We start from the raw sequence: 15066 nt of genomic DNA, 5'->3' as shown, positions 1-15066 counted from the left end.
CCCGAAGTCCAGCCATTACATCATTACCTTCTACTCATGAGACCAAGCCCATGCAGCCACACAGCTATACAAACGTAGAGTTTCAGTGTTATCTAAAAGCTTAGCAGTAAATGTCCAAGTTGATTTATAGTGGAATGTCCGACTAGTGTCTTACACTCCCCTGCAGAGTCCTGTCTTCACAGTCACACATTTCTCAGACAGTTTTGTTATAAGAGGCAGTAGAAAAGTACTGTGGAACAATATTAAACCTCATAATGTATATATATATATATATATATATATATATATATATATATATATATATTGTTAATCTGTAGTCTAGGAGCCTATAAATGTAAGGAGGGAGGGGTCTTATAACCCCTCCCCTTTCATTAATACAACATTAGCATAATCAATTATTATAATACATCAAACATTTGGTGTTGCCCCTATCGTGAACCTCTAACACCCCTTAAGAGAATGCTCACCACCAACAGAAAACAACTTCTATTTCACATTATAATCAACTACAATGCTTCACCTTCACCAATATAAACATGGTGTCTACTGGCTGTCAACAATTAAAAACAAGAAAAAAACATTTTTTCCCCCCACTAGCTTCTAGAACTCTCGTCTTCCTAAAACTCACTAGCTTCTAGATCTCTCGTCCCCTTGGAACGAGCCCAAACAAAACTCATCTCCAAAACGGAAAAATGTGCAGTCAAAATAAATTGTGATCCATGGCAACTCACTGGCTAAACACAAAACTTTTTGACTGCCCACCCTTGAGACAATCAGCAACCAAGTTGTCCTTACCTCAGACATGTCTAATTTCAAGAGGAAACTCCTACAATATCCGTAGTAACTTTCCACCTCACTGCGGAGCTTCTCTCTCTTCTCAGGGTTCACTAGACAGGCATGTTGTTGGATCGGGGCCCAGTCCCCAATGTCATGCTCTAGTACATTTGGGTTGGCACATCTGAGAATGTACCCTGATATTCTAAAAGCAGGGCAACAATGTCAATATAATTGTACCCAAAAAATGTCATTTGGTTACATAAATAATTATCATTACTAAATGTTACATGAAATGTAAATATGAAATATTTGGTTGCATAGTCTTATTTTCAACAGCTTTTCAATTACATTTTGCTAGGTGGGATAGCCCCAACGTCAAAACACAGTTTTAACGTGTCCAAATCAATAACCAATATGCAGAAACAGTTTGGGATAAATTGAAAACCTAAACATAAAATGTGCTATATACACAAACATCTGCCACAATAATCATATTACTTGTATTTTTTTTAAACAAGCACCGTATAAACTGCACAAGCACCAAAAACGCTGTTGTTTTGACAAGTAGCAATAAATCACTGATATCGATTAGGGAAATCAGGTTGCATGTGCTGTTGAAACTAACACAACAACTAAAAAAACACATGGAAATGGGAGATATATTTTACCTCACTGGTTAGAGGACAACCTGCAGAAGACAGTCAGCTACATTTTGGAGTGATACATTTAAATGTAGGGGTCGCTAAACAAAGGAACACAACACTTATTTGTCATCACTCATCGGTATCATGTTGAAATCAGTTGTGCGACAGGAGGGAGATGAGGTTGCACGTCCTGTTAAAACTAACAGCATAAAAACCACAGAATCTGGGTATAATGTGTACATCACTAGTTAGATGACAATTTATAGAAAACAGCTCGCTACATTTTGAAGTGTTGCATTTTGATTCAAGTGGGTCACTGTGGGAAGTGCAACACAACTCTTTTTTTGTTAGTCACTTTTTGTTAAATCACATAAATAGTAACTCTTCCAATTCAGAGCTTGTATTTTTCCGTGAGGCTAATATCCATATCAGGCTGAAATCAATAGAACAGGGGGCAAACGTTTAGGGTTCTACATTGTGACATTATTAAAATACTCCTACTACAATGTTAAAACATTCTACACTGTGAGATTATGAAAACAATTCCTTCATTTATGTATTTTCTGATGTTTGATCAGAGATCTTTTAACAGAGTATCTCTTGTCACATTGATGACAGCTATGAGATTTCTCTCCTGTGTGTGTTCTCTGGTGTGCTATCAGGCCACTTGACTGAGTAAAACTCTTCCCACATTGAGTACAGCTATAAGGCTTCTCTCCTGTGTGTGTTCTCTGGTGTGATATCAAGGAGCATGACTGATTAAAACTCTTTCCACATTGAGTACAGCTATATGGTGGTTTCTCTCCTGTGTGTGTTCTCTGGTGTGATTTTAAATCACTTGATCTAACAAAACGCTTTCCGCAGTCAGAGCAGTGGTAAGGTTTCTCTCCTGTGTGTGTTCTCAGGTGTACTTTCAGGCAGCTTGCCTGAGTAAAACTCTTCCCACATTGAGTACAGCTATAAGGTTTCTCTCCTGTGTGTATTCTCTGGTGCACGATTAGGGAGCTTGACTGAATAAAACGCTTCCCACATTGATCACAGCTATATGGTGTTTTCTCTCCTGTGTGTGTTCTCTGGTGTGATTTTAAATTACTTAAGCTAATAAAACTCTTTCTGCAGTCAGCACAATGGTAAGTTTTCTCTCCTGTGTGTGTTCTCAGGTGTACTTTCAGGCAGCTTGCCTGAATAAAACTCTTCCCACATTGAGTACAACTACACGGTTTCTCTCCTGTGTGTGTCCGCTTGTGTAATATCAGTCCATTTGGCTGAGTAAAACTCTTCCCACATTGATTACAGCTATATGGTTTCTCTCCTGTGTGTATTCTCTGGTGCATAACCAAGGAGCTTGACCGAGTAAAACTCTTTCCACATTGAGTACAGCTACATGGTTTATCTCCTGTGTGTGTTCTCTTGTGTACCTTCAGAGAGCTAGATGTCGTAAAACTCTTCCCACATTGAGTACAGCTAAATGGTTTCTCTCCTGTGTGTGTTCTCTGGTGTACTGTCAGAGAGCTAGATGTAACATAACTCCTCCCACATTGATCACAGCTATAAGATTTATCTCCTGTGTGTGTTCTCTTGTGTAAAGTCAGATAGCTAGATGTAACATAACTCTTCCCACATTGATCACAGCTATAAGGTTTCTCTGTTGTGTGTGTTTTCTGATGTTTAGTCAGATTGGAAGATGTAGTAAAACTCTTCCCACATTGAGTACAGCTATAAGATTTCTCTCCTGTGTGAATTAGCAGGTGTGTTTTCAATGAATATGATCTAGAGAAACTCATTCCACAATGAGAGCAGTGGTATGGCTTTTCTCCTGTGTGGATTCTCCGGTGTATTTCAAGTTCTGATTTAGATTTGCAGTTCTTCTCACAGTCAGAGCAGCAGTAAGGATTATTCAATGTGGGTCTCTGCTGGTGTTTCTTGAGGTGTTCTGATGTGGAGAGACTCTTCTCTGCCCTGTCAGCATCATGATCTTGTTGAGACTCCCCAGAGGACCCAGGATCGTCACATCTCTCTCCTGTGTGAACGACAAAATTAAACAGATGGTTAAAGTCCCACAACAGCAGAAATCCACTCTTTATTTGAGGTCAAAGGTGATGCCCAGAGTGTACCCATGAAGTTGTACAACAATTGACGTCTGTTAAATTATTTGACAATTGTCTTAATACAGTCAAGTGAGCAACAGTAGTCATATTTTGTCTTGTTTTCACATTAGTAGTAACATTACATTTTTTTTTTACATTTTAGTCATTTAGCAGACGCTCTTATCCAGAGCGACTTACAGTTGTGAATGCATACATTTCATGCATTTTTTTTTTGCCCCCCGTGGGAATCGAACCCACAACCCTGGCGTTGCACACACCATGCTCTACCAACTGAGCCACAGGGAAGGCCATCAATAACTACTGGAAGATCCTAACAGTAACACACACGTACTGTAGGACCGATAACTTCACCTAACAACAACATAGACCTACTGTAGTACCCATAACTTCACCTAACAACATAGACCTACTGTAGGACCCATAACTTCACCTAACAACAGCATAGACCTACTGTAGGACCCATAACTTCACCTAACAACATATACCTACTGTAGGACCCATAACCTCACCTAACAACAACATAGACCTACTGTAGGACCCATAACTTCACCTAACAACAACATAGACCTACAGTAGGACCCATAACTTCACCTAACATAAATCTACTGTAGGACCCATAACTTCACCTAACAACAACATAGACCTACTGTAGGACCCATAACTTCACCTAACAATAACATAGACCTACTGTAGGACCCATAACTTCACCTAACAACAACATAGACCTACTGTAGGACCCATAATTTCACCTAACAATAACATAGACCTACTGTAGGACCCATAACTTCACCTAACAACATAGACCTACTGTAGGACCCATAACTTCACCTAACAATAACATAGACCTACTGTAGGACCCATAACTTCACCTAACAACATATACCTACTGTAGGACCCATAACTTCACCTAACAACATAGACCTACTGTAGGACCCATAACTTCACCAAACAACATAGACCTACTGTAGGACCCATAACATCCCTTAACAACAACATAGACCTACTGTAGGACCCATAACTTCACCTAACAACAACATAGACCTACTGTAGGACCCATAACTTCCCCTAACAATAACATAGACCTACTGTAGGACCCATAACTTCACCTAACAACAACATAGACCTACTGTAGGACCCATAACTTCACCTAACAACAACATAGACCTAATAACAGACTCTAAAGGAGTCTTTTAAAACCCACAACCACTCTTGAATCAAAAGAATTTGCAAAAAACTATTTGACAGAGGAGAAGGGGTACAAAAATCAATAAATGATCTCTTTCAAGGACAGTCTCACAAAAACCAAGCATTCTTGCATTCTTACTAAACTCTGATTTACCTCCCCAAAATATCTCTGCACAACATCTATTTACACCTCTTCTGGATGGAAACTACAAGTGTAATGGCTGCGCTCAATGCAATGGCACTTATAAATGTAGATCCTTCAAACACCCCAAACAGGGAAACAGATCCTAATCAAAGGTGTTATCACGTGCACCACTAAGGCAGTTATTTATCTTAGAACTTGTCCTTGTTCTAAAATCTATATGACGTATCCAGTTGCGACCCACTTTTTGGAAGTGAACCCCTTGATTTCGTCCCTACATTATATCAGCATCGAACACGTCACCCTCCCTAGGAGAGGGGGTGACCTCGACAATTTATTGTTAAAAACAAGAGGCTGCCTGGATCTTTAATTTAAAGACCTTTGCTCCCGTCTGTCTCAATGTAGCCATTATTGAAATATTGCTATTCATTGTAAATGTTTCTAGGTCTATGTAGCCAAATTGTATCTATGACCGTATGCTATCCATTTATGTTTTATATGTTCTATTTATATCTGTAAATGAACCAATGATATCAGGCCACACTCAGACATGATTACAGATACCTGTGTGTGTCCTTTGACACAATATAAACCAGTTACCTGCAGTGTTTGTCATTATACCGTGATGAAGACAGCTTGTCTGTGAAAACGTTGGTTATTAGGTTATTAAATTATTGCATCTGAGCTCCTAGAGTGTGAGGTTCTCCTTCAGGCCACCGGGGTCTGACAACTTGGATGGAAAATTACTGAGGAAAATAGAGGACGACATTACCACTCCTATTAACCATATCTTCAATATAAGCCTACTAGAAAGTGAGAAAACCCTACCTTGTCACAACACAACTGATTGACTCAAACGCATTAAGTAAAGACATTTCCCAAATTAACTTTTAATTATACATTTTTCTGTGACAAACGGTGAATTAGTTATTGATTTATACCGATTTAAATTGAATTTTATAGATGATGTATTTCTATAAAATCGAAACTGGAAGTTTTATTCAAAACAAAGGTTGTAAAAGTATGCTAGACATTTATATAATAAATCATACCTAGTTTAATGTTTCTGTAACAATCAATTAATTAGTTATTGATTTTTACAATTTTAATTATTTTGGCCAATGTCTGAATATAATTCCAACTTTAGCTCGGTCAGAACTTTCATTGTCTAGGTCTCATTTTTAGCCATCTTATTCATTGCTATAACCAGGACATTGTGATTAGGAAACTATGAGAACCACACAAAGTCCAGGGGGTGATCACGCTCTACCACTAAGGGTCAGTTTAGTTGGAGCAACGTAAGACAGTCTCGTGTTCCTAATTGTATGTTTTAGTAGCATGAATTGTTCCTGTTGACACCGAGGTGAAGAGTGGAATAATGGAAGGAATGAATCCCAGCCTGACGCTCATCACCTATGGAAGGCGGGACTTCCAGTCAGGCGCGGATTTCATTGGCCTTTTCAGGTGTGATTTTAGATCCTTCAACCGAAGTCGCGACTCCCCATAGTATGTTGTACCAAAGTTGACTGACCCTTAAGGGAACTACACTGCCATAAATACAAGGAAAGTCAAGTAGTGTTTTATTTTAAAATATATATACAAATCCGGCAAGGAACCAACTCTGAGAAGGGTTTAAAACAAAGGTTTCAAACAATTCATAAATGTTAATGAATGTAGGTATGTTTCGCCTTTAATGTAATGGAATTGAAAACAATGAAAAAAGGCTTATAGCTGTGTTTGAATACCCATACTAACATACTGTATACTACATACTTAATGAGTATATACTACATACTATTAGTTAATTGTAGTATACTGTAGCTACATACTTAATGAGCATATACTACATATTATTAGTTAATTGTAGTATACTGTAACTACATACTTAATGAGTATATGCTACATACTATTAGTTAATTGTAGTATACTGTATACTACATACTTAATGACTATATACTACATACTATTAGTTCATTGTAGTATAATGTAACAACATACATAATGAGTATATGCTACATACTATTAGTTCATTGTAGTATACTGTAACTACATACTTAATGAGTATATACTACATACTATTAGTTCATTGTAGTATACTGTAACTACATACTTAATGAGTATATACTACATACTATTAGTTCATTGTAGTATACTGTAACTACATACATAATGAGTATATGCTACATACTATTAGTTCATTGTAGTATACTGTAACTACATACTTAATGAGTATATACTACATACTATTAGTTCATTGTAGTAAACTGTAACCGAACCGTTTCCTTTCAGTTGAGCACTCTTCTCCTGTCTACCGGAAGTTTATGCTGTTGCTATGCAACCTCTTGCTACATTTACATTTTACATTTTAGTCATTTAGCAGACGCTCTTATCCAGAGCGACTTACAGTAGTGAATGCATACATTTCATTAAAAAAAAATTCTGTGCTGGCCCCCCGTGGGAAACGAACCCACAACCCTGGTGTTGCAAACACCATGCTCTACCAACTGAGCTACAGGGAAGGCTAAAGTGCTAGCTAGTTAGCATAACACATTACTAGTTAGACATTTTACGACTTCAGGTGTGTTTTTAAATTCAATCTTGAATACCAGAGTGCTTCATAAATTCAGACCGTTGTCAGGTTGTCCGTTTATAAATTCAGACCGTTTCTCTCTCGGAGCCACTGGCCGCTCCGGCCGAGGAGTTGGGTTGATTTGACCGTTCTGACCTTAGCTTGCTAGCTACTTCCAGACACAATTGAGACTCTGACCATTTTACTCGCCCTAGCAGAGCTGGTTAGGCAGTTTTCATGTTATCCAGAGTGACTGTAACTGTGCTGCTGGAAAACATTTAATTACAATTTTTGCCTACGTTTACTGACACCTGGACATATTCAACGGGTGTTGAGTGCTAGTAAATTCATTATTCTGCTCTCTGGTACTCAGACGAGAGTGCTCTGAAATCAGAGTAGATAGCCAGAGCGAATTTATGAAAGCACCCAAATGTCCATTGAGAACGCACACGACTATACCATTTAGCTAAGCTAAGGATGACGGGTATGTCATGACGTTGCCCTCTTTGAGTACAGGGAGGACAGTTGATCCCCTCCCCCTTGCACCATCCCCCAACCTACCTCCCCCACCCAGGCCCTGTGTGAAGGGGTGGTAAAATTCTAGAGGAGAATCTCTTGCCACATGGCCCAGTTGAGACACAGAGGGGTTTCATAGAGAGACAAAGGAAATTCTTCCAACTCACAGAATTGGGGAACCGAACGACATTTATGTTCTGGAGAAGGTATAAAAGATTGGTGAAGAATCCAGCTACGAACTGGTCCGCTTGGTACAATTTTGTGATACTCAGAAGAGACAATATTACCATAATACTGTTTATATAATAGCCTCAGCTATGGGACTTGCATCTAAATGGTTGTATAAAATGTATTAATAAGGATAAAGCTATTTGTAATACATTGAGATGCCATGTACTGATGTTAATGTGATAGAATGTATTTCTGTACCAGATTAAATCAGTCATCGGCACACCCCCAGGGACACAGACAGGACCAGGCATCATGTGACAAGCCTGTTCTATGTTCACGTATAAAACCCCACCCTGATTTACTTTCTTTAGACCAGCTTACCTCAGAAGAGAGAGCCAAGGTTTGACCCCCAATTCCTCTACTGAAAGTTAACTATACCACATGGTTAAACTTTTAGACTATCGAGACCGACAGAATAAGAACAAGTCTTTGATATTAATTATTAGTCTGCAGCTAAGTAAATTATATAATTGAACGCGAAGACCAACTTAACATCCATTCTATAACGACATTAATGAATGTCGCTTTGAAAGATCCATTCTAACCGAGAGAGAGAACTCTCCAACAGAACGACTCTCCAACAACGATCCCGACGACACACTGAGCGTAAATATATATTGATTGCAATTGTTCCCGAATGAGTGAGCGTTCATGTGCAAAGGATTAGCATATCAATTGTTAATATTAATGAACTCTGTGTGCCTCCTCAGCTGCCCTTTTATGACCCTTTGTTTAACAAGACACTAGCCATGCCTGTTTAGCCCACAAGGGCACATTACTCTACCAATTCTTTGTGACGATAATTACTGTTTGTATGCTTTCTGTGAATTACTTAGTTTAGTAAATAAATGATTTTAAGACAATTGATGTATGGATGACTTTAGTAAAGGCTGGATTCGTGCAGATACAACAATTTACGACGTTTGGAATGAGACTGGACGCGAGGTAAAATACACCATTTAAACCAGAAGATAATCGGCCTATACTATAATATATAATGTTATAATATAAGAAAGTTATATTAGGAAAATTATAACTTTGTCATCTGAATATTTTCCTTGGTGCCCCGATCTCCTAGTTAATTACAATTAAATGATTAATCAGTTTAATCGCGTGCTAATAATTACAGGGAGTTATTTGATAAACATGTCTTCGGTTTAATGGTACCCCAAAGACACGTCAGGTACAATCAAGTCAATAAACGTTGGGTAGTTAGTTAGATAGAATATAGTTAATATACTGGCAAGTTTGATGTATAAGTAGCCAACTAACGTCAGGTAGCTAGTTAAAACCTCACTGGGGTAGGGGGCAGTATTTTTACGTCCGGATGACAAGCGTGCCCGTAGTAAACTGCCTGCTACTCAGGCCCAGAAGGTAGGATATGCATATTATTAGTAGATTTTCTAAAACTGTTTGAATGATGTCTGTGAGTATAACGGGGGACCGGTACGGGAAAAAAAAAAAATGAAATGAAATGTATGCATTCACTACTGTAAGTCGCTCTGGATAAGAGCATCTGCTAAATGACTAAAATGTAAATGTAAAATGTATAACAGAACATATGGCATGCAAAAACCAGAGAAAAAATCCAACAAGGAAGTGTGGAAATCTGAGGTTTGTAGTTTTTCAAGTGATTGCCTATCTAATATACAGTGTCTGTGGGGTCATTTTGCACTTCCTAAGGCTAGATGTCAACAGTCTTTAGAACGTTGTTTCATGCTTCTACTGTGAATGGGGAGAGAATAAGAGCTATTGGAATCAGATGACTGAGAAAATGACATGAGCTCAGTGGCACGCTCCAGTGAGAGTTCGCTGTGTTCCTTTTCCTTTATGAAGACAAAGGAATCGTCCGGTTGGAATATTATGGAAGATTTATGATAAAAACATCCTAAAGATTGATTCTATACATCGTTTGACATGTTTCTACGAACTGTAATATAACTTTGACTTTTCGTCTGAACTTACTGCGCAAGCACAGTGCATTTGGATTACTCGACTGGACGCGCGAACAAAAAGGAGGTATTTGGACATAAATATGGACTTTATCGAAACAAATTAACATTTATTGTGGAACTGGGAGTCCTGGGAGTGCATTCCGATGAAGATCATCAATGCTATTTCTGAGTTTTGTTGACTCCACAAAATGGCAGGTTTGGTTTGGTGACTGTGCGCTGTACTCAGATTATTGCAAAGTGTGCTTTCGCTGTGAAGCTTTTTTGAAATCTGGCACAGCGGTTGCATTAAGGAGAAGTGTATATATAATTCTTTGAATAACAGTTGTGTATTTTATCAACGTTTATGATGAGTATTTCTGTAAATTGATGTGCTCATTCACTGGAAGCTTTGGGAGGCAAAACATTTCTGAACATTACACGCCAATGTAAAATGGGGGTTTTGGATATAAATATGAACTTTATCGAGCAAAACATACATGTATTGTGTAACATGAAGTCCTATGAGTGCCATCTGATGAAGATCATCAAAGGTTAGTGATTCAGTTTAGCTGTATTTCTGGTTTTTGTGACGCCTCCCCTTGCTTGGAAAATGGCTGTGTGGTTTTTCTTGTCTAGGTGCTGTCCTAACATAATCTAATGCTATGCTTTCGCCGTAAAGCCTTTTTGAAATCGGACACTGTGGTTGGATTAATGAGAAGTTTATCTTTAAAATGGTGTATAATACTTGTATGCTTGAGAAATTTGAATTATGAGATTTTTGTTGTTTTGAATTTGGCGCCCTGCTATTTCAATGGCTGTTGGCGAGGTGAGACGGTAGCGTCCCACCTACCCCAGAGAGGTTAACATGTCGGTACATACTGCTGTAATAACATGCAAGCAAATTGTCAGCCAAAATATCGTGTACGGTAACTTACTTGAAAAGTAATTACTTTATTACATTGCTTAACATGTTCTTAACATTTGTCATAATTAGTTAAAGCAATTAATTTGTTTCGGCTCTCGGACTTCGGCTGCATATTTTCCGCCATTTTCTTCAAGTCTGAAAATTATGTGAAGCCACGCCCATTTCCTGAAGAATTGCATTATGGGCCCTAAAGTACTGCGTGTATACGTCATATTTTGGCGAATTTAGTACGACATCCGGGAGCTTTTGGCATACTAACTACATCAACGCCATCGATAAGAGACATTACTGTGCAGCCGTATTCATCGACCTGGCCAAGGCTTTCGACTCTGTCAATCACCACATTCTTATCGGCAGAATCGACAGCCTTGGTTTCTCAAATGATTGCCTCGCCTGGTTTACCAACTACTTCACTGATAGAGTTCAGTGTGTCAAATCGGAGGGCCTGTTGTCCAGACCTCTTGCAGTCTCTATGGGGGTGCCACAGGGTTCAATTCTCGGGCCGACTATCTTCTCTGTATACATCAATGATGTTGCTCTTGCTGCTGATGATTCTCTGATCCACCTCTACGCAAACGACACCATTCTGTATACTTCTGTCCCCTCTTTGGACACTGTGTTAACTAACCTCCAAACGAGCTTCAATGCCATACAACTCTCCTTCCGTGGCCTCCAACTGCTCTTAAACGCAGGTAAAACTAAATGCATGCTATTCAATCGATCACTGCCCGCACCTGCTCGCCCGTCCAGCATCACTACTCTGGACGGCTCTGACTTAGAATACGTGGACAACTACAAATACCTGGGTGTCTGGTTAGACTGTAAACTCTCCTTCCAGACTCACATTAAGCATCTCCAATCCAAAATTAAATCTAGAATCGGCTTCCTATATCGCAACAAAGCATTCTTCACTCATGCTGCCAAACACACCCTTGTAAAACTGACCATCCTACCGACCCTCGACTTTGGTGATGTCATCTCTAAAATAGCCTCCAACACTCTACTGAACAAACTGGATGCAGTCTATCACAGTGCCATCCGTTTTGTCACCAAAGTCCCATACACTACCCACCATTGCGACCTGTACGCTCTCGTTGATTGGCCCTCGCTTCATACTCGTCGCCAAACCCACTGGCTACAGGTTATCTACAAGTCTCTGCTAGATAAAGCCCCGCCTTATCTCAGCTCACTGGTCACCATAGCAGCACCCACTCGTAGCATGCTCTCCAGCAGGTATATCTCACTGGTCACCCCCAAAGCCAATTCCTCCTTTGGTCGTCTTTCCTTCCAGTTCTCTGCTGCCAATGACTGGAATGAATTGCAAAAATCTCTGAAGCTGGAGACTCACATCTCCCTGCCTAGCTTTAAGCACCAGCTGTCAGAGCAGCTCACAGATCACTGCACCTGTACATAGCCCATCTGTAAACAGCCCATCTATCTACCTACCTCATCCCCATACTGTGTTTATTTATTTATCTTGCTCCTTTGCACCCCAGTATCTCTACTTGCACATTAATCTTCTGCACATCTACCATTCCAGTGTTTAATTGCTATATTGTAATTACTTCGCCACCATGGTCTATTTATTGTCTTAACTTACCTAATTTGCACTCACTGTATATAGACTTTTTGTTTTCTTTTGTTCTACTGTATTATTGACTGTATGTTTTGTTTACTCCATGTGTTGTTGTATGTGTCGAATTGCTACGCTTTATCTTGGTCAGGTCGGAGTTGCAAATGAGAACTTGTTCTCAACTAGCCTACCTGGTTAAATAAAGGTGAAATAAAAATCATACTATGACCAATAAGCATACTATATACTCAATTCACGTCACAAATAGTATGGTTAGTATGAGTATTCTAACACAGCTAATGACTTATCAACAGCTCTAACAATTTGACCCCCACAGGAAATCTACACTGGCAGTTATAGAAAGACCCATTTACTATATAACCATTGATTCTTGAAGAATATAACTTATAAACACCTCAAATATTTCAACTGTATTACCCCATCAGAAACCAAAACATAATCTCATAAAACGCCACTGTTTGTCAACAAGCACTGTATAGCCTTGAAATCTTGTTTAAAACTATAATTTTGACCTTATGGATGGCCAGTGCTTGTATTCATAGTGTAGTGAATTCAGGGGGTAGCCCTGAGCTGGACTCAAACCTGGGTCCAGCAACTGTCAAGCCAACACCTTATAACTGTCACGCCAAGATGTCTGAACTTCTTGAGGAGGTCGTTAGGTGTTGGGTTACGGTCGCAACAATAGCTTTCTCCATGAATGTGAGAGTGGTTACATTTCTCCAGCCCCCATTCCTCAGCTGTTTACCAAACCAAGTCTCAGGGCTGACAATTTTTTGCTGTTTAAATCCTAGGTTACCCCTATAAAATAGCGTCACATCTATCAACCAATCTGCAGTTCAAACAATAACAAAGCTGTCATTCCACCACTAGTTTGGTTATAAGATGATGATGGGGCTGGAGAAATGTAACTACTCTGAAATTCATAGACAGACCTACGGATGCAAGCACTGACCATCCATGATATCAACATTATAGTTTTAACCATGTTTTGAGTGTTTGAGTGTTTACAGTGTTTGTTTATCATTTACATTGTTTCTAAACATTGGAGTAAAAAAATGCTTATTTGTAGTTCTGATGGGGTAAACAATTGAACTAAGCTCATGAGGCATGTGTTATATTCTTCAAGAATCAATGGCTATAAATAATTTAAAAAGTCTAAATATGGATGTAGCTATTGCATATTTCCCCTTTAACATCAAACATCAGTTCAACAACTGCAGAGTTTGTGCCTCTGTATTTAAGACACTACTTACTAGTGTTAATCATGGCCCGTTTATCGTTAGAACCATTGGATGCCTTAAGATGCCTTTGGGAAACCGAGCCCAGATATCCCGTTTCATCCTCTTCATCCTCGTCTCCTTCCAATGTGACAGTCATCTCCCCATCCTCCTCTTTCACCCCAAAAACTGCACCCTCCTCTTTCTCTTCCTCTTCTTTAACAGTAACATCCTCTTTCTCTTCCTCTTCTTTTACTGTAACATCCTCCTCTTTCACTCTGAACGCGTCTTCCTCTTCTTTCACTGAAACGTCTTTCTCTTCTTCTTTCACGGTAACAGCCTCACCCTTTACTTGTTTTTGTATTGTGACATCCTCTTCCTCCTCTTTCACGACAACGTTCAGCCACAGACCCTCTTTCTCCGTCCAGCAGACCTCTTCTTTAGCAAGAGGAGAGTTGTTTAGTGAGCTCATGGTCGGGAATGCTAGCTAGCTATGCTAATGCTAACTTAACCAGCCCGTTAGCTGACTAATAACAACAACACCGTAAATATGAAATTAAAACGGATAACTAACTAGACGACAGAAGTGGGTTTAAAACACAGTGGCTAATATATACACGAAAGCGTCTAAAGAGCTTTATTGGTTCGGCTATTTTGTCTAGCAAGCTACCGAGGTGGCTGAATAACTGCTGCTACTGTTGAAAGAAGAGTTCCGTCCACTACATTATACGTCACAATAACAGCATCGCCTTAAAGCCCCACATGATGTATTGTTACACCATGTAGGACCAGTATAGACCTAGTCCGTTCATTATATACATCTACATGATGTATTGTTACACCATGTGGGAGCAGTATAGACCTAGTCTGTTCATTATACACATCTACATGATGTATTGTTACACCATGTAGGAGCAGTATAGACCTAGTCTGTTCATTATATACATCCACATGATGTATTGTTACACCATGTAGGAGCAGCATAGACCTAGTCTGTTCATTATATACATCTACATGATGTATTGTTACACCAAAATAAAGGGAAATTATATCATTTTATACTAATACAATTGCTCAGAGAAAGAGATTTAGTTTAACATGTAATTCTCAAAATGTAGGGGTCTGAATTATTGAAAACCATGTTTTTAATTCTCCAGCACTCTCCCCTTGGGAGGATAATGACACTGAAATGTTTTATGAGATTAGAGAACACATACAGAATCT

General features: G+C 39.1%; 1 protein-coding gene across 1 annotated transcript; it reads right to left on the bottom strand.

Annotated features, from left to right (window-relative positions):
* Window positions 1-309: 309 nt before the first annotated feature.
* On the bottom strand, window positions 310-14528 carry LOC106606993 (uncharacterized). The gene is made up of 2 exons (XM_045711838.2): window positions 13879-14528; window positions 310-3441 (listed from the first exon to the last, which is right to left on the bottom strand). The coding sequence occupies exons 1-2, from the start codon at window positions 14312-14314 to the stop codon at window positions 1970-1972; spliced, it is 1908 nt and encodes a 635-aa protein (XP_045567794.2). The 5' UTR covers window positions 14315-14528; the 3' UTR covers window positions 310-1969.
* Between the last annotated feature and the right edge of the window lie 538 nt (window positions 14529-15066).

Source organism: Salmo salar, chromosome 02 (assembly GCF_965601325.2).
Source record: "Salmo salar chromosome 02, fSalSal1, whole genome shotgun sequence".
Lineage (NCBI taxonomy): Eukaryota > Metazoa > Chordata > Actinopteri > Salmoniformes > Salmonidae > Salmo > Salmo salar.
This window is presented reverse-complemented; position numbering and strand designations above follow the sequence as displayed.